At 47.4% G+C, this 20000-nt stretch overlaps 1 protein-coding gene across 2 annotated transcripts in view; it reads left to right on the forward strand.

Annotated features, from left to right (window-relative positions):
• The window catches only part of LOC122249945 (uncharacterized), a 334060-nt gene that overhangs the window by 307120 nt on the left and 6940 nt on the right, over positions 1-20000 (forward strand). For both annotated transcript variants that reach the window (XM_086543820.1, XM_086543821.1), the window contains exons 6-7: positions 7670-8055; positions 11217-12452. In XM_086543820.1, the coding sequence (XP_086399946.1) occupies positions 7670-8055; positions 11217-12452 (1622 nt within the window). The remainder of the gene's footprint in view (positions 1-7669; positions 8056-11216; positions 12453-20000) is intronic.

Below are 20000 nucleotides of genomic sequence, written 5' to 3' on the forward strand. Positions count from 1 at the left end.
CTCTCTCTCTCTCTCTCTCTCTCTTTCTATCTCTCTCTTTCTCTTTCTATCTCTCTCTTTCTCTTTCTCTCTCTCTCTCTCTCTCTCTCTCTCTCTCTCTCTCTCTCTCTCTCTCTCTCTCTCTCTCTCTCTCTCTCTCTCTCTCTCTCTCTCTCTCTATACGTCTCCCTCTCTCTGTTTCTCTTTCTCCCCCTCTCTCTTTCCCTCCCTATCTTCTCTCCCACTCCTCCTATCCCTCACCCCTCCCTCCCTTCCCCAAGCGACAGCCTCACGTGCAGACAAGGACGTACAGACAGATGCCGCGTGATTTCGAGGTATTCCGATAGTGGTAATCATGTGCTCATCCTGTAGAGCAACACTCCGCCGGATCGGGAGAGCCTCGCCGGGGACTCGAGACGGAGCCGCGGGGAATGGGCGGCGGCGTCTGGGGCCTGAGAGATAGCATTCGCATAGGGCCAGGTTTCTCCTTGTGGTGGATCCGAGGGAGAAGTCGGCGTCGTGGCCGTATCGGTTTTCACTAGCGCTCCCGACGAGGATATTTGTCTGAGTGAATCGATGGCCGTGTTGAATTTCCTGCCATAGGCCAGTTTTCACTATCCCCCCCTTCTCCCCTCCTCCCCTCCTCCCCTCCTACCCTCCTACCCACCTACCCTCCTACCCTCCTACCTTCCTCCCCCGATTTCCTGAGCAGGCATGATGAAGGCAATTTTAGCTGATTTCTCTTCGATAAGCGCGCTTTTCCAACGACCGCAACCCAAAGGCTATGTATTTGTGGATGAACAGTGGAGCGTTAGATGATAGTTCAATATATTTCTCGAATTTGCAGTGCACTCTGTCGCAGCGATGCTCGTGTTGCGCTTGAGAACGCTATCATTGTTGTGCGTCACAGGTCCAATAAAGATAATGGATTCGCTGGAGCCAACTCTCTCCTAAACCTGAATGTTTTTGTTTCTTGTCGCTGCACCGGAGACGAGTTGAAGTGAAAGCCGCGGTGTTGCTGGGATGAGAAGGTCAGACCAGATGTGGGGTTGGGAGGAATTGGTGGCAGTGCGAGGGAATGGGCGAAGCAAGGTCATCCCCGCCTTCGTTAGCTGACCCTACAAATGTCAGAGGTGTGGTTCTCACGCCTCGCCCGCGCCCACTGGACGGCCCGCCCGCCGAGGCCGCGACCGAACTACTTTTTTTAGCGGCGGCACCTTTGTTTGCGCTGTTTATTATGCCGGGCTGCTCCTCCTCGTTTGACCTCGCTGATGCCGCTGTGCCACACCGGCGAAGATGCCCGCCGGATGAGCCCATGAAAGTTGTTTGGACCTTGAGATGCTTTTACTACAGGAGCGGTCATCGCAAGTGGATTGATCCACTTGCATTCACTCTGTTGCCGAGATCTATGCATGACATAAACCTTATTTTGACACGCAAGTTTTTGCCCATGCTTTTATGTTGGCCCATGTTTTGATAGTTTAGGCGTGGGCTGGGAGCGTGCATTAAACCCACGAAGACCTTCCCGAGATTGCTCCCAACACGTTCGAAACCGGTCTTCCGATGACCTCGTTCTCGTGGAGACGGCGCGAATCCACTCTCCGGCGAGGTGTGAGAGATACGGACTCATAATTGTTCGGTAACAGAAGGAAAGTGTGGGCGAGTGTTTTGATGAAGGAGAAGTACGGGGGAAAGTAGTAGGAGAGAGTTCACAAGAAAGGGAGAAGGGAAATCGACCAGTCAAAGAGGAACACAATGTTGGATTTTTTTTTTTATTATTATTATTAGTATTTATTTATTTATACTTTTTTTTGAATGAAAACCGTAAACATATTAGGAATTTTGTCAATTGACTCCCAGGGTAGAATATCTTCCATTGTACGTGTTATCGGGTCACGCTGCTAGAGGCATCAACATACCTCGGGTGGTGTTATCGCGCGCTGCCAGAGCCTCTGATTACAAGTACAGCTGCAAGGTCTTGCCTTTGCGTCCGCCTCTGCCACCTTTTCTGAACGGGAGGATGGATTGATGTCATGAGATTTGGCTATTTGCTATTTCGTGGCCTATTCTTGTCGAATGTGTGTGACTGTGTGTATGTTGTGCTGGCATGCATGTGTGGTGATGATTTTTTAATGTCTTCTGGTTTACACTTTGTCCCCTCTAATTGCTTACAAGACCACGTAAAAGATTTTTATTAATTTTCAATTTTTGTATGAGTGTGGGTGTATGGGTGGGTCGTTGTGGGTGGATATGTTCACTTGACTGTAATTGCATCTGGTACATAGCCATTAAAAGTATGATTTTCACTGATATCGACAAGATCCTGTTTATTATCCGACCGAGTGCATGTAACGTCATTCCATTTGTCTCATTCGTTTAGGCGGAACCACAGCGCCAGATTCACGGAACGGCACTTAAAACCTTACGCTTCTTTAATGGGCGAGGATGCGTGTGAAGCAAAGGCTGCGAATCCCCCCGTACTTTCATTTTCCTTCGAGCGGAGGAGCCAGCGCCCCTTCCCCTTTGTCTTGACCTGTAGAAGGGGCCCTTCGTCTGTGGAGTCTCCCGCTTGTTGCACCACAATGGCAATGACAGTATTACGTGTTTTACTTTTACTCGTACGGATGGAGGTCCAGTGCTTTTATTATACGCCTGTCTTGTCTTGTTTGTATGGACTCGCGTTAAAAAGCTTGACGATCCCCTACAATCCTTAGCTCTGGACGAATGCCATTGAGCTGTGTTTGAGGAAATAGACCATGTAAAGGGGGCATGTTTCTGCAACGCCGTAAATATTATGGTTCGTTTGAGTCACGTCCCACTAGGTGAGATTATTCAGATATAGACAGGAAAGAGAGCAGAGGGCGGGGCGCCAGATGCAATTGGCTGATTGTGTAGGAATAGAATGCCAGCCATGTTGATTGGCAACCGGAACAAAGACGGAAAGAGATGGGCAGGGCAGACGGGGCGCCGCCGTGGAGGCAAGGAGGTCGCTTGATCGAAGGCGGTGAAGGCGGGGGGTTTCTCTACCTGCGGTTATGATAATATCAGAGGGAGTTGTGTGCCTAATGTTAAGTGCAAATTTTAAAAACTCAAACCACATCACTTTGCTAAGAGAAAAGCTGCCTTTAGGCCGTCGTGTTCGAGGTCGGTGGAAAGCAGAGGCACATCAGATTGAGTTTGCTTGAATGCTGTTTGTCATCTCTATTATTACAGAATTTACACGCCCAGTTCGATAAGTTGAAATCCTTTCACTCAAGCATCGCTTAGGTCTTGGGTAACCCTTCTGTGGTGCACGCCTCAGTACGCCCTCGCCATGTCACCCGAAGCGTAGCGGGCGGGGTGACGGGGCGATTTGTGGGTCAGGGCTGGTCGTGGTGTACTTCGTGATATGTTTATAATTAACAGAATCATGTAATACTACCTATCGTTATAGTTACTTGATTGTAGTTTGCAATTTTTACAAGAGAGAGAAATGTATATCCGTAACTTTTAATGACAATTTTTTTTGTCCTATATTTTAGCGAGGTGTTGCATTTGAAGCTGCAATTCATCCGCTTTGCGTTAACAGTCCGCGAGCCCAGTCTATTGCCTCAGATTCCTTCATTAAGAAATGAGATAATTGCGAGAGCCCTGGCCTCAAAAGGTTGATTAGGGAACTTACAGGCAGCTATCTGTGCGGAATTAGGCCATTTTCGGTGGGCTTATCCACGACCATGTAATTATCGGGAATGCGGAACTGGTCAGCTGTAAGAGCTGCAAGTGTTTAAGTGTTGCGCGTCCGGGTGTCAGAGCCATTATGCAGATGGGGGAGGTGAAGGAGGAGGCTGATGATATTCTCTCTCTTTCTCTTTCTCTTTTTTTCTCTCATTCTCTCTCTCTCTCTCTCTCTCTCTCTCTCTCTCTCTCTCTCTCTCTCTCTCTCTCTCTCTCTCTCTCTCTCTCTCTCTCTCTCTCTCTCTCTCTCTCTCTCCTCACACCCCCACAGCGATGTTAATTACACTCGATTCATGACAGTAACAATAGCAAGTTTAGCGTCGCCACAGCTGCCCTGTCACGCCAGATGCGACTCTTAATTACTACGCCTCCGTTCCTTCCTTCTTCCCAACCCTCCCTCCCTCTCCCCCCCCCCCCTCTCTCTCTCTCTCTCTCTCTCTCTCTCTCTCTCTCTCTCTCTCTCTCTCTCTCTCTCTCTCTCTCTCTCTCTCTCTCTCTCTCTCTCTCTCTCTCTCTCTCTCTCTCTCTCTCTCTCCCTCTCTCCCTCTCTCCCTCTCTCCCTCTCTCCCTCTCTCCCTCTCTCCCTCTCTCCCTCTCTCCCTCTCTCTCCCTCTCTCTCATTTGGCTTCAAATACACACACTTCCTCCCCTTCCACACACTTACGGAATGATTTCACGTGTTTCCCATTGACGAAACCCGCCCCTGTGCCGCTCCCCTTCCTCCGTGCTCGACTGGTAGCGGTTCAGATTTCAGCGACAGCGCCGCCCTTCATGGCAGCTCGGTGCAAATGAACTCTTTATATCTGCTGAGGCGACATGGCAGGTTGCCCCCCCCCCCCATACACCTAGGTTTTAACTATCTGTGAAGTATTTTCTTGTACATGAGTATTGTTGTAAACATGTTCTTATCTAAATACTGCTGAACCCGATTTGCGTCTTAAGTCGCCAGTTACCTCTTGAGAGCATAGATTTACTAACGTCTGGGAAGGGCTGGCACTTGTCGCAGCTCCCGCCCACTCCCCACCGCCCTCCACCCCTCCTCCGCCCTCTGTCCTGCCTCCAGCCAGCCAAGCAAGATTATGCTACGGGCAAAAAAAGGTCTAACCTTGTGCAGAAACAGTTAAGTACACTGGGCCCCCGCCAGCATGTGCTCCTTGGAGTGTTTTTGTTTCGTCTTGTTGGGGGTGGAGAAGAGTTTCTAGGGACTGAGCTTCCCTTTTCCCTCTCCACTGTAGTCAGGATTGATACCTCCTCCCCCCCCTTTGGTCAGGTCTGTCACGCCACCCTTCGCCAGTTCACGAACGCCATGGGTGCCCTTGTGATTTCGCTGTTGTCATTCTATCTGTTGTCATTGCTGTCATTGTAGGCGCCTTTTTCGTCATTACAGCTCAGGATGGGTGGCAGGTATGCGAATGGATTGTTTGTTTATGTCAGTCGAGAAATATATATTGCATTCCCTTCCGCAATGTGACAGTTCTGTATATACGGAATGTTGATCTGGTTCTCGCCGACTCTTGGTGTATAATATACCTACAGGTTATTTATACGACAGAGAAGACTGCTTATATATACACGCAGCTGACAGGCCCAGGGCTGGGTCTCCTGCTTTAACCTCTGGCATTTTAGAGACGCAGTGATCAGAAGTTGCCTCGGTGCAGCTGTCCCAGCGGTTCACCCTTGATAACATTGATTGATATACAGCATTACAATACCATTACGCTTTGTTCATGTCACGAAATATTAAAGGCGCTGAGCAATAGCACGAATGTTCTCTAACTGTGCCTCGTGTAAGTCCCTCACAGATAGGACAGGACGCGTGAGGGTCGCCGACGGCGTCACTATGCGATATCTTCGACGTCACGGTGTAAGGTCTATCTCGATTGCGAGGCGGTTGGCAGCCCTGCTAGTCAACTTGTTTGCGAGATGTTAATAGACAGTTAGATCTGTATTTGTTGAATGTCAATGGATGGCCTTGGTTTGCCATAAGAGTGGGCGGTCGCTGGCGGTTACGATGCTCAGAGGGAAGGGGAAAGGGAAAGGGAAAGGGAAAGGGGTCGGCCGTAATGCAGGTTGAACCAGGTGTGCGCTCGGATTTTGAAAGCAGAAAAAACTGATAGAGAAAGAGAGAGAGAAAAAAAAAAGAGTTAGAGAGATAGAGAGAGAGAGATGGGAAAGGGGGAGGAGGAGGGGGTAGACGTGGCTGATAGCAGGCGAGAGAACTGAAGGAGAGGAATGCGAGGTGAGATATCCTCAGGGTGGTGCTGGTGACGACACTCAATCCTGCGTGTCCGGGTCTTGCAAGTGCCTTAGTTACAAACCACATTAATAATTTTATTCGTCTTCCTCGGATTAAGATCGCCGAGTGGCTTACTTTACAATGGCTATTTTTTCTATTTAAGCGTTAGTTAACAAAACAAAAAAAAAGTATCTGCCATGAAGTTTCCACACGAAATGCACCCTCTTCCCCGCCCTTTGACATTCAGTCCCGAGTCTTGGCCAAGCCGGGAGAACTGGACGGGAGCTGAGGCAATGAAGCGCTATCTTTGTTCCTTTAGTTGCGCTTTATCTTTTAAGTATACTTGTATTGATTTGTTTGTTCAGTCTGTTCTTGTTGTGTGTCTTCCGATTGTTGACAAATAACAATTGTCGAGAGCGCAGAGAGGGTCGGATTCACGGCCAATTTCCTAAACACAAAAACACATCCCCATTAGGTAACCGTTGGTTTCTTGGCGTGCTCACTTCAGTGGACGAAGTAGTAGTGACAGGCCTCGTCTGATATTTTTGGTTGATTGTTGTCGTCTGTTCTTCTTCGTTGCTCTTCGCTTGTCTCCCTTCCTCCTTCTTCACGTTCTCTCCTTCGCTTCCTCCTCTTTTTTTTTCCTCTTCTCGCACTTCCCCCTCGCTTGCTTATTATTCTTATTCTTCTCCTACATGCTATTCCTCTCCAATTCCCCCCCCCCTTCTCTTTCTCTCTATCTGACGTCTTCACCGTCAACACAAGAACAGAGAGCATGAAGACAGGGCATCCCGAAGATGCTGCTATGCGGTGTGGTCAACCGCCGGAACATCCGCTATTGTTCCAGTCGCCCCCAAATTGCGCAATGCTGGATCCGTGCTTAATGTGCTCTTGAGCTCCTTCCCTTGACTTCATTTACCTCGCATGCTAAGCAGGAGGTTATTACAGGACGGGACTCTTCATACTTTCGGTGCCTCCCTTTTTCCTTCTCCAGTATTCAGTCCACATCATCGAGACCGCGTGTCGAAGCCTTTTTATATTGCACGGGTGTGGTGGCATGACTGTTGCGGGAAAGCACATTCACCAGGGGTCAGAGCGGCGTGTTATCGGTGAAAGGGAGGTGTGCCAGCATCATGAGTGGCTCGGGCCGGGATGCCAGCTGCCGTGTCGCAACGCTGGCCTCGGCTCATCCACTGCACGGAGAGCCTGTGGGGGAATGACTGAATACGTTAGAGGGAAGCCAAACTGAAAAGCTTAGGATGTCTTTGTGAAAGGCACTGATGAGATCTCGTGTGCGTTTCTTGGGGGGGGGGGGTCGAGTATGAAGCATCTGGTTATTTCTTTGCAATACTTGCAGGTCATTTTATGCCCAAATGCCAGGCAGCTTCCAGATTGAAAAGTGTTGCAGCATTGATGTTTCGTGTTACGCAATGGCCGTGTTCTCTTCGAGTTGTGTCAAAGGTTGTCTGCAGACTACTTCATGGCCAGCAAGAAGGGCGTCACGTTCATAGCCCGAATTGTTTGTTGTTGACATTGGGCCGAACTTGTTTAATGTTCTCTCAGACTCCTTTGCGCTGGTTGAAGGCAATAACACCTGATTGCATTTCTGCTGTTCTTCCCTCTCCTTTACTGAAATCTTTTTCGTTACAGGCTTCGATTTTTTTTCCTTGTTGTAGTTGACTATGATTTTAGTAGATATTATTTGGCCAGACAATAACCAAAGTTTTTCTTCCCCCGCAGGACCTACCACAAGGACTCGTACATGGCCCACCGGCGAGACTGGAAGACCGGCTTCGAGGGTCGCTACCGGAGGACCATCTCGCCCTCCGCCGCCAACCGCAACCTTCTCTATTCCCGCGACGACAACACCAACAACAACCACACCAACAACAAAAACAACAACGACAACACCAACAACAACATCAACTCGTCCCCGTCTTCCACCACGCCGACGTCCGGCAGCGCCACGACAAGGACGAGCCCCACGCCGCCCCAGGAGCAGGAGCGGCGGAGCTCGACCACGCCCCCGTCAGGTGTCCTGCGCCCCGTCGGCTCGTCCTCCAGCCTCATTCAGAACAACAACTCCAAAAACGTGATTGACAACGACAACAACGTCAATAACAATGGTAAGAATGCGTTTAATCATGACTTGGAAGTTCATAACGAAGGGGCTGTGAGTTTATTCGTGCAGTGAGCTCAGGATGTGAAGAAAACCTTTGTATGTGATGATAAGGGTTGCGCGTGCTGTCTCTCACACTCATTGCATGCTATCTCGGGCGAGGAAATTCTGCAGAATCATTGCAATGCCCGCCCGAACATGGCCAACGAGCGAGGTCCGCTTGTCCGCACTTCATTGTGACAGCCGTGACGTGTTTACTTTGCCGAGTGCCATGGCTTTGAGAGCGGCGGCCCCGACATTCCGCATAACACGACCACGTTCCTCCGCCTTGGTCCTGCTGACAGGGAGATCATCAAGGCTGATAACTAAGGATGACTCGGGCTTCTGGCGAGATGATTATTTGCGGGGAGGGAGGGAGGGGCAGTCAGTCAGTCAGTCAGTCAGTCAGTCAGATAGCCAGTCAGTCAGTCAGTCAGATAGTCAGTCAGTCAGTCAGTCAGATAGTCAGTCAGATAGTCAGTCAGTCAGATTGACAGAGAGAGACAGACAGACAGAAGTAGGAATGTGGGAGGATGACGTTAGCTTAGAGGGTTGAAGTGGCGACCGCGCTCTTCATCTTTTCAAGGACTTTTGTGGGATTTTGTTTTTTTCTCTCTCTTATTTTTTTCTCGTTTTTCTTTTATATATTTTTTCTTCTAATGGAATTACGGACGTCGCATGACTTTTTTTTTAAATTCTCGCCACGTCCTATTATTGCGTAAGGATTCCTTGTAGGATCCCTTTAGGTAATCCTGGTAATTGGCGACGACGAAGGCCAACTCTCTATCCTATTTGTTGAAAAAAATATATCCTTAAAGTGTCAAAGGATGTTCATTATATCGAAATGATGTTTAATGATAAAATAATAATTATAATAATAATGTGATGAAGATTAAAATAATGAGATAATAGGATGATGGAAATAACGAATATGATAAACAACAATAGAGTATAATGATTTAGTCATGAACACGAAGAACAAATCACAAAGATAAAGAATAAAATGATGAGAACATAAAGAGATAGAATATGATGACGCAGATGAAGAGCAGAATAAAGGGGGGGGGGGATGAAGAAGGGAGAAATGAGAGAACACTCCCCTGCCTGAGACTCCGCCGTGGTGAGCGTCCGCGCCGGGGAGTCCTTTCAATATTTATGACATTTTCTCTCCAACGGGACCAGCGAGCGCAGGGAAATCTTGATAAACAAGTTATGGTAAGCTACTGGCATGATCCCAGATGCTAGCCGTAACGCCAGCGTGGCTCTGTCTCGCTTTTTCCTGTTTTCGAAGCTATTCTCTTTTCTCGGTTTCTCTCTCTGTCTCTGTGTGTGTGTGTGTGTGTGTGTGTGTGTGTGTGTGTGTGTGTGTGTGTGTGTGTGTTTGTTTGTTTGTCTCCCCCCCCCCCTCTCTCTCTCTCTCTCTCTCTCTCTCTCTCTCCCTCCTCTCCTCCCTCTCTCTCCTCCTCTCTCTCTCTCTCTCTCTCTCTCTCTCTCTCTCTCTCTCTCTCTCTCTCTCTCTCTCTCTCTCTCTCTCTCTCTCTCTCTCTCTCTCTCTCTCTCTCTCTCTCTCTCTCTGTCCCCCCCTCTCTCTCTCTCTCTCTCTCACACACACACACACACACACACACACACACACACACACACTCACACACTCACACACTCACACACTCACTTACTCACTTTCTCCCTTCTCTCTAGTTCGCTTCCTTGATTCCTTCCTCCTTACCACCCATCCTTTCCCTATTCCTTCTCCCTTTCCCTTTCCCTCCCCAGCCTCCTTTCCTCTCCTAGGACCCATTAGCACCAAGTCTCGACTCGTCATCAAGTACGTGTTACGAGATAGAGTACCGAAAGCTGCTTGCTTGCCTGGCGATTATTGAATGGAACGTGCTGTAATGACGCCCATTATACTATTGCGCTGTGAGACTTAAGACTAATGCCAGCGAGAATCAGTGTCCTTTTGCTAGTGAAGGATTCGTAGCGAAGATGCGGGCGCCAAGGATCCGACCTGTAAGGCGCCGAACTATCGCATATCGGTCAGCACCCAAGATTATTATTTTTTCTCTCAGTCGCGTCTCATGGCCCAGCACTTCAGATTGGTGTTATCGCAATCCTTGTAAAATATACTAAACCTGTGATTTGTGTTCTAGCGTAAGCTGATTGACGCATGTAGAAGATTTAACGTAAATGACGCTCTTGTGATGAACGAATATGAATATAAACATCGTGTGAGGAGTTTGGCCCTTAGAGTTTATATTAGTGGCAGTGAATTATTTTCGTAATAATTTCCAGTTATCATGTTTTAAATGTATGAAAGAGATTCAATCTTTCATACTGCCCCTGACTCCGTGAAACATACGGTTCATTATCAGTTATATTAAAGAATATTCATCGTGTTAAGCCACAAGGCAAAACCTGGCGGAGTGAAGGAGCAAGGGAAACGGGGCGCGAGTAGTCAAACGCAATTACAAAGTGCCTTGTTGCCAAGAGGTATCAAGCAGGAGAAAAGTATAGTGCGGTGTCCAAGGTCGGGATCGGTGGCGACGAGCGAGGCGCGCGCGGTGTCGCTCGACCACAAGACGGCCACTGAGACACGCCACAAGGTCCTTCTGAGACTCCAGTAGAAGGCGGACTCAAGCCGAATGATAGATTACGAGGACATATCCCGTTCGGATGCCGTTAAGGCAGATGGAACGCCTAGGAGAGAGACGCAAAGTGTGTGTGCTTGTGGACGCATGCATGCTAGCAAGCGAGCAATCGGGTATACACCCATGGTCTATATGCGCCTCTCATATATAAAAAAGCGTGTGTGTCTGTGTACGTATGCGTAAAAATGTGCATACGTGTATGTGGTTATTTTTGCAGTCATTAACAGTTACTATAGTGTCCACTGTACGAAAGCTTTGCATGTATATCCCTCCTTTTCATTATCAAGAATAGAAGAGAGTAAAGAATTCCACTTACGCGCAAGAATGTTGATAAAGGTTTATTTTGAATTCTTTCTAGCTCGCCTGGGCCAGCGTGGCTGATACCCTCTAGGTTGCCATGGGAGGCTTGATATTTATTGGAACTATGTTTTTTTCTCTCTTATTTAGATACGATACTAATTCTTACGTCCTGATATTGCAGGTTGGGCAGGCCACGCGCGGTCTACGTCGACGACCGTTAGTTTCACAGCAGAAGAACTACGGGCGTTTAAGGCCCGACGCGCCCACGCCCACACGCAGGAAGCCTCAGCCCACAGTTCCGACAACAAGGAGAACGCGCCTCGGCCGCTGCACCCATCCCAGTCGTCACCGTCGCTCTCCTCCTCGACGGCGCTGCGCTCTCTCGCCAGCGAGGGCTCGACGACCTCCCTGGCCAGCGGCGGCGGCGGGTCGTCCCTCACCTCGGGTCGCAGTGGCTCCCCAGCCTCGCCGGCGAAGCTGAGTCCAGCTCACTCGTGGCGGACGTCGCTGGACTCCTTGCACCGCCCTCCCCTGTCGTCCCCGTCGCCCCCCGCCACTGCCACGACCGCCAGCGACACGACCTCCAGCTCCCCGCGTCCCATAACTCGCGCCACCAGCCTCGCGGACCCACTCAACAAGGAGGAGGCAGCGGCGGCAGCCATGTCCGGGAGCGTGTCTCAGGAGGCGCTCCACCTTCCCTCCACCTCCAGTGTCAGCGAGTCCCTGAACCGCATTGCTGCCATAAGTGATTCCCTTAGTCGATCTACCAGTGTAACCGAGTCCTTGTGCCGCTCTGCGAGCCTCACGGAGACGCCCACGTCCACGCACTCGCGCGCCAGCAGCGTCAGTGAGGTTCCCACGTACCTGTCTAGTCCTCCCGCCGCCCCTGCCAGCAGCGCGCCCGCGGCCCCATCCTCACCCACGTCCCCGGTGCCACACGATGGCCCCGTCACCGCCCACCCGGCCACTGTGACGGAGGAGCCTTCCCCAAGACCCTTGCTCAGCACTCCCAAGGCGCCGTCGTCACCTAAGTCCCCGCTCTCCACCAAGTCCCTCTCGTCCAAATCCTCGCTCTCGCCCACGCCCTTGTCTCCCACTTCGCCTCTCTCCCCCACCACTTCCAAAGCACCCACCTTCCCCTCCTCGTCAGCCTCCACAACGGCGTCTTCCACAACCACCACCACTGTCTCTTCCGCAACCTCCTCCTCCACCACCTCCTCCACTGTCACGAACAGCACCCCCTCCTTCCCAGTGACGTCACCCTCTATGTCTCCTACGTCATCGTCAGGAGACAAGACCAACATCGTGGTCTTGGGCTACGGGCGGACGCGGTACCAAGAGGAGATCGACTGTGATCAGCTGTCCAAGGACTACGCCCCCCACCTGCTCCTCGACACGAAGCTCAGGGCCTTGCTTGGTGAGTACCCAAGTGTTTGATTCCATTTTATTTTAAAGATATGTATGTTGATAAAAGATATGTGTTATGTTGATTAAAGAAGCGATCAATGTTTGGAGAACGGTGAGAGGGGAAAAGACCACAGTAGGACTAACTTTCCCATTACTCGGGAAGCAGGTAGTGAAAAGTGAAACAGGCATAACATTTGTTATCAATTTCCTGTATTGAGACAGCCTTATCTTCAAATAAGTAGGTTTACGCGTGCTCTGTCAAATTAACTACTAACCTTGCACTCCATATAATAAATGATATAAATTTCTTTGTCAAATTAACAGATAACCATACAATCTATGTAATACATGATACAGAGTCTAATTCGCCCATACAAGAAGGCTAGCTTTTCGTGTTTTTTTATAGGATATTTGTGATATCCACCGAAGATATTGTTTATTAATGATGTACTGATACCTCTTTTATTATGGATGATGGCGTAGGTCCTTATTGAATTATAATAGTTACAGGTGGAGTTGTGTAGGGTAGACTGAACAATTCTTGGTCGACATATCATAGAAAGTGGGAAACTTGCGGAACTCACTCACTCAATATAGAAAACGGAGACTTGTGAGCTGGGGTACATATGGGTAACTAAAGAAAATTTCCTAAGTTAGGAAACTTCGTGTATACTACCACAAAATCTAATAGTTGTAAACAAGGAATAAATTTCGTAATCAGATTAGTAAAAAATACTGTATGACTGGTATATTTACCTCAGTCTTAAAGCCAATTTATAATACTTTAGACTTTTACTATTAATTATCAGCGCTCAAATTAAAAGTGATCTTTAATAACCGGCTCGGCTTCCTGTGGCTGTCGTCCTCTCTCGGAGTTTTGTTTTGAAGTTCACGTCAGAGTAAACGACAACCTCATTACCATGACCTCCGTCCACTCGCATGCCATTCACCTTAAGTCAGGTCAGGAAAGGTTTACACTGGTCAACTCGACTCGCCTGAATCACTCAAGCGACATGCTTGGCTCCTAGGCGAACGCACGCACACGTCTCTTGTTTCCTCATTCTCGTTATTGCTCTTTTACTATATTTATAACTCTCTCTCTCTCTCTCTCTCTCTCTCTCTCTCTCTCTCTCTCTCTCTCTCTCTCTCTCTCTCTCTCTCTCTCTCTCTCTCTCTCTCTCTCTCTCGTATACACGCACGGGGGGGGGGTGCATGGTTGAACGGTCGAGTGGGAACGTCAGGGATGTCACAGGACAAATACCATAGGTCAGATGCCATTGATAAGGAGAATGAATGAAGGGTTAAAAGACGCCCCAGTCTTATAGTTGGTGACCTCACCCGACCTGACCTTTGGTTGTCATTTAGAAACACTTGTTAATGTATAAGCGGGCTGAGTATTGTAGGAAAAACTGGCAAGTGAGTGTGGCGGTGTCATTATGCTCACATTAAGGGCAAACCCAAATGCTTTAATCACCTGAGCCGCTTTCGTCTCTGTCAGTCTTTGTATGTTTTTAGAATTCTACTTCTCTTTGTGACGCTTTCCTTTGGCAGTAATTTTATGGTCGTGCTAAGCGCCGACTGAAAGTAAATGGGGTGAGAACACAAGATATTCACACTTTGGTTTAAAATCATAATGAGAATATCTGGTCATTTTACGATTGGGAAAACTGCCTTAGCCCATTCTTTTGCGGGCACTGATTAATTATCACGGAGCTGGAATATTGTTCTCGTGTCCTTTATTTATTTTTTTTTGTGTGTGAATTTGGTGATATGACCCATAAATTATAAATAAGGGTCTTTGTGGTATAGTTATCCCTCGCACAACAAGTTCCCCTCGCTATGGGAATGGACCCGCGACTTTTCTCGATGTTTCTCTTATTGTATCCCCATGAGGATAGCTAATGCTTTGCTGTGACGTCGAGGGTATTTCAGGTGCAGAAAGTCGTTTAACAGTCTGATTGATCTGTGGGTACACGGCTCACAGATCTATTTTGGGCGACAGGTTAAACTTACCAAAGAGGGAGAAGATATCGATTTTGGATTACGACCGAAAACCGAGCAGATGTCAGACGGCATTCCTTCACGTGACTGCCTCCGCGCTTTGTTTACACACCCTTGCATCTGGGGGAAGGAATAAACACTGCCCATCACCATTCATTTCGCTTTTAACAGCTGTCCAAATACGTCGGCTAAAACCAATCTTTTAAGAATGTTTGCCTTCATTCGTTCGTTCTTTAATGTTCGACGAAGCTGGAAGGGGGAGGGGGACGGGGAAGGGGAAGGGTGCAGGGGAGGAGAAGGAGGAGGAGGAGGGGGTGGGGGGAGAAAGGGAGGTGGGGGAGCGAGCGGAGAGGCGGGCAGGGGTTTCATGCCGCGGTCCGTGTTAGTCAGGTGCAGGACCTCGTGCGTAGATGTGTATCCCGCTGCCGCCGCCGCCCGCCTCGTCTAGCGGTGGACTCTCGTAGGATTTTGGATTTGTTTACTGTGTCTAAGGTTTCGCTCCTGACCTTGTCAAGACGGAGGTAATGTGGTCTCCCGTTCTGGTGTCCTTACCATTTCTTTGACTTGTAGGTTTGGTTTTCAGTAACAGCGTCGCGTGTAGTATTGTTGTTACCTTTCTGGGATCGTCGTTGTTTTTTGTTTTTGTTTTTTTTTTCAGTTTTTTTGTTTGTTTCTCGTTTCTTGATGTAATGCTAGTCATCTAAAACGAATAGGGTTTATTTTTTGTCAACGCTGATTAAATTATATACATGTCTTTTATCGACGTTTATAGTCATTTACTGTTATATTGCACATTATCGTGATATTCAGTGTCAAAATCTTAATTACAGTTGCCATTTTTCTTAACCATTTTTACTTTCTCTGTCAATGCAAACACGAACCCTGTTTTTACCTTTAAAGCGACAAGACAATAGCATGTTAATGTGTGTCATTGGAAGAGAGAGCCCAAAGGCACGGCACGAAAGCCCCCTGACTCTCGCGCGTGGCTTTGAGCTAACCGCATCCCCAAGGGCCTCCAGCTGGCGATGCTGCACGTGTTGGTACAGCAGCGGCTCTCCGCAGCACCTTGGGCCCCTTAATGAACCGCAGCTGCATTAGAGAGCCTTTTCCCTACCGGAGATTCGAAACCCGGGCTCAGGCTCGACCTGCGGATTGAGGCGCGGGCGCGAGCGAGGGCGGGACGCCGTCGCCTCGTGAGCCAGTTGCGGGCAACATGATCAGTGTGTATATCCTGGTGGCGAGTTGCCTCCCTGACGCGGCGCCACAAGAGCCCTTGTTGTGCGGTGCCGTTCCGGTTTGTTTGGGCGGCCGCTGACGGTGTACGGTCATCCCCGTGTCATAAACGCAGCCGGAACTCCGTTTGCCTTCGCCGCCCGCCCGCCCGCCCCCACCCACCGGGAACGAGGGAAAGAAACGCGAGGTGAGGCTGCGACGTCATCGATATCAGATACACGGTAACACTTACCAGACTGGATCCGCGTGATGTAACGCTGGCCTTCCCCATCACAAGGGAAACAAGACGTGAGCTCTGTTTCCACTCTTAGTTGCTGTGTATCAATTCCTGCCGGCTTCATTATTTAATGCCTTTTCTTTGTCGTTACTACAATAACGTTTCGCTAGTTTCTGCGTTTACGAGGCAAGTTTCGGTTTTGTCTCGTTAGATATCGTTGTCTGTGCTCTAGAATTTGGGAAAGTCAGTTGTTTATCAACCAATTAACGAGTGGCTTGGAAATCTCCCATCCGAGATCTGGTCGCCATTTGATGACTCGTACTTGCTCGACAGAAATACTCTTTCGGGCCGTAATTGATCCCCATCGAAACCAGAAAAACTTTGCTCGAGTTCTCTTCCAACTGTTAAGATCCTTGACTCGTGAGCCTTCCGTTTCCTCTACACCGCAGTGGCCAAACACCCGATGCTCTCAGGTGTTTACGTCTCCCGTGCGATCAGTCCTTGCTTGTTGATTAGCACCTGAGCCTCCGCGAGTCCGAGGGCGGCCGTGTGTTTGTTCGGGGCGTCCACCGACCTTGGCGGGAGCGCGGCCGTGTGTTGTTGCGGGCGCAGGTCTTCCGGTGTCGGATTTTGGTCACCTTCCTTTGTTTGGGCCTGTTTGGAATGCTGTTTTATTTTGCCCTTCGTTGATTAATGCTGGTTGGACACGCACGCTCGCGACACACAGACACACAAGCACACACGCACACACACACACACACACACACACACACACACACACACACACACACACACACACACACACACACACACACACACACACACACACACACATACATACTTATATATATGTATGTATGTATATATATATATATATATATATATATATATATATATATATATATATATATATATATATATATATATATATACTACATACATACATATACATATATATATACATACACACACACACACACACACACACACACACACACACACACACAATACATATATATATATATATATATATATATATAATATATATATATATATATATATATATATATTTATATATATATATACATACGTATATATATATATATACATACATATATATATATATATATATATACATATATACATTATAATATATATACATATATATACATACATACATAAATCTATACATACATATTCATATATAAATACATATATACATATATATGTATATATTATATACACATATATATATATAACATATATATACATTTATATACATATATATATACATATATACATATATATATATATATATATATATATATATATATATATATATATATATATATATATATAATATATATATATATATATTTATATATATATTATATATGTATATGATATGTATGTATGTATGTATGTATGTATATATATATATATATATATATATATATGTATGTATATATATATGTATATGTATATGTATATATATATGTGTGTGTGTGCGTGTGAAAATAACTTACGTATCTATGCTGCTTTTAACTTTGAAACGAAACAATGTAACGTATATCCTTGTTGTCATTTATGTGGATGTCATTGAAAATGAGCTTAGAGTGAATTACAGCATTTTTCTGTTTCAACGCGTAACAATGACCAAAAAAAAAAAAAAAAACATTTCCGCATGACTAGATTTCGACACACTCACACTCACACGTGTATGTACGTATGTCACACGTCCAGAAGTTGTCAGTGATTACTCTGGATCTTGTGTCAAGAACTGCAAGGTGACTTTGTCGGGTGAATCATTGTGGCCGTTCCTCTTTTTCTCTTGCTGAAAGCGCTTCGTCAGAAGAATTCGATAATGACAACTTTCTTTTGTTTTTCTTTTTTCTTCTTGTCGAAAATGCTGTGCATTGCGGTTGAATTTGAGCAAAGGACCTACAACTGTGATCGGTATCTGGCCTGCCTGCCTGCCTTCCCTTCGCTTTTCGCCCTATTCCCTCCACCCGAGCGACCTCCAGTTACCACCTGCCGCGTATCCCATCCGCATCTTATCACTTATGTATTCAGCCTCTTAATTCAATTTCGCCGGACTGTCAGCATACCTTTCCCACGCTGCGATGCCGATGGGCCGAGGCGGAGATGGAGCTCCCGCCGGGATTCTCGAAGGCATCAACTGTCGCTGATCGATTAGCTGGGAATCATTAGCCTCTCAGATATATCCTTAGGGGGAGAGGGAGAGAGACGAGGGGGTGGGGGGTGAGGGGGAGATACCGCTTTGGATAAGGGGTGTGTGGTTTTTGTTTTTATTTTTCTATTTACTTGTTTATTGGCTTGGATAGCATAGGGGACTTTGAATCTTATTTTTTTATGAATGTGTTATCATACTCGAGATCCTACCTGCGATGGGGCTTTGGCAGCAGACTCCCTCTCAGCATTTCCAGGATGACATTTTAGGATGCTGACCACAAGTTTACCGTCCATAGCAAAACCGCAGCGTGACGTCGATATCAGAACGCCGTGTGATATCGGCGTCAGTGTGTGCAAACGTCCCAGATGTGTCTGCGTGGACGAGCGAGGTTCCTGATCTTGTGTTTGCGGAATGTACAGCGTCTCGGTCCCGGCTGGCGCCTCGGGGATTGCCCACGGAGCGGGGAAGCGGACTCGGCTCCGCGTTGCAGTCACCCCGCGCTCGCAGCCCTCGGGGCTCTCGGGGGAGAAGATACACTCGCCGAGAAGGCTGATTAAACGTCGTTTGTTTCGCGTTAAAGAACAGGTTTGCCATGACCACGTCTGACGCTTGTTTCTAGTCATGTCTGTCCACTGCTTTTCTCTTCTCTTGTTTTTGTTCCCATGTCTCTCTCTCTCTCTCTCTTTATATGTATATATATATATATATATATATATATATACAAATATATATATATATATATATATATATATATATATATATATATATATATTTCTCCCTCCCTCCCTCCCTCACTCTCTCTCTCTCTCTCTCTCTCTCTCTCTCTCTTTTTTTCTCTCTCTCCTCTCTCCTCTCTCTCTCTCTCTCTCTCTCTCTCTCTCTCTCTCTCTCTCTCTCTCTCTCTCTCTTCTCTCCCTCTCTCCTCTCTCTCTCTCCTCTCTCCCCTTCTCTCTCCCCTCCCTCCCTCCCCCCCTCCCTCCTCTCTTCTCTCTCTCCCCTCCCCTCTCCCTCCCCCCCCCCCCCTCTCTCTCTCTCTCTCCTCCCTCTCCCTCCCCCCTCTCTCTCTCCCTCCCTCCCCCGTTGAATGCTGTTCCATGGAGCCAGCCTGATACGGAATGGTCACAACAAACTGATGGTACACAATACTTGACCGTGAAAATGTCGATGGAGAAATGGGTGTGGACCTCCTACGGACCTTCCATACAGGCTGCGAGAGGAAGGCCGGGCAGTGTGTTCGAGTAACTGGACCGCTTTGTTCGTAACCAGAGTCGACCTCCTCCCCTTCCTGCCTCCATCCTTCCCGCAGCATCTCTCACACAACCTCAACTCTCCCTCTTTTTTTTTTTTTTTTTTCTTTTTTTTTAGAACTTGTCTTCGCACAATCGTCCCATGCGTGATGCGCGCGTTAGATAGTCAACTTTTTTTGTGTGTTGCAACTTTCCATTGACTTTCTCTATGTACACGATGAATTTATGTATTATTTCTTAAATTATTATTATTTTTAAATAAAGTTGCGTAAAAGAAATAATATTTGATGTGAAGCGTCATTCTGTCTTTCTCCGATCGGCCATGTTGCGTCGCCACTGTAACGTTACAATTGCTAGTGCTTCACAATCCTTGCACGTTACCGCTTTATGTAACGACCTATTCCACGTACTTTACCCGCTGCGTCAGTCATAGACGGTTTATACTTAAAAGGGTCGTTTGTACTGTGTTCGAGTCCTTGCTTGTTACAGAAGGATGTGCAAGATCGGAATGATGGACAGAGAGGAGATTCTGCATGGCAGGGAAGGTTTTCACAGGAGATTCATTTGCAATAATGTTTTCCGGTGGGAGATGGGGGGATTTTATGGCGTTCATATTCTAGTAAGAGAAGTAGGAGAGGGCATTTTTAGGCGTTGTGGAAAACGTAT

Source organism: Penaeus japonicus, unplaced genomic scaffold, assembly GCF_977035675.1.
Source record: "Penaeus japonicus unplaced genomic scaffold, GWHDUDI00000001_assembly GWHDUDI00000014, whole genome shotgun sequence".
In the NCBI taxonomy this organism is placed as follows: domain Eukaryota; kingdom Metazoa; phylum Arthropoda; class Malacostraca; order Decapoda; family Penaeidae; genus Penaeus; species Penaeus japonicus.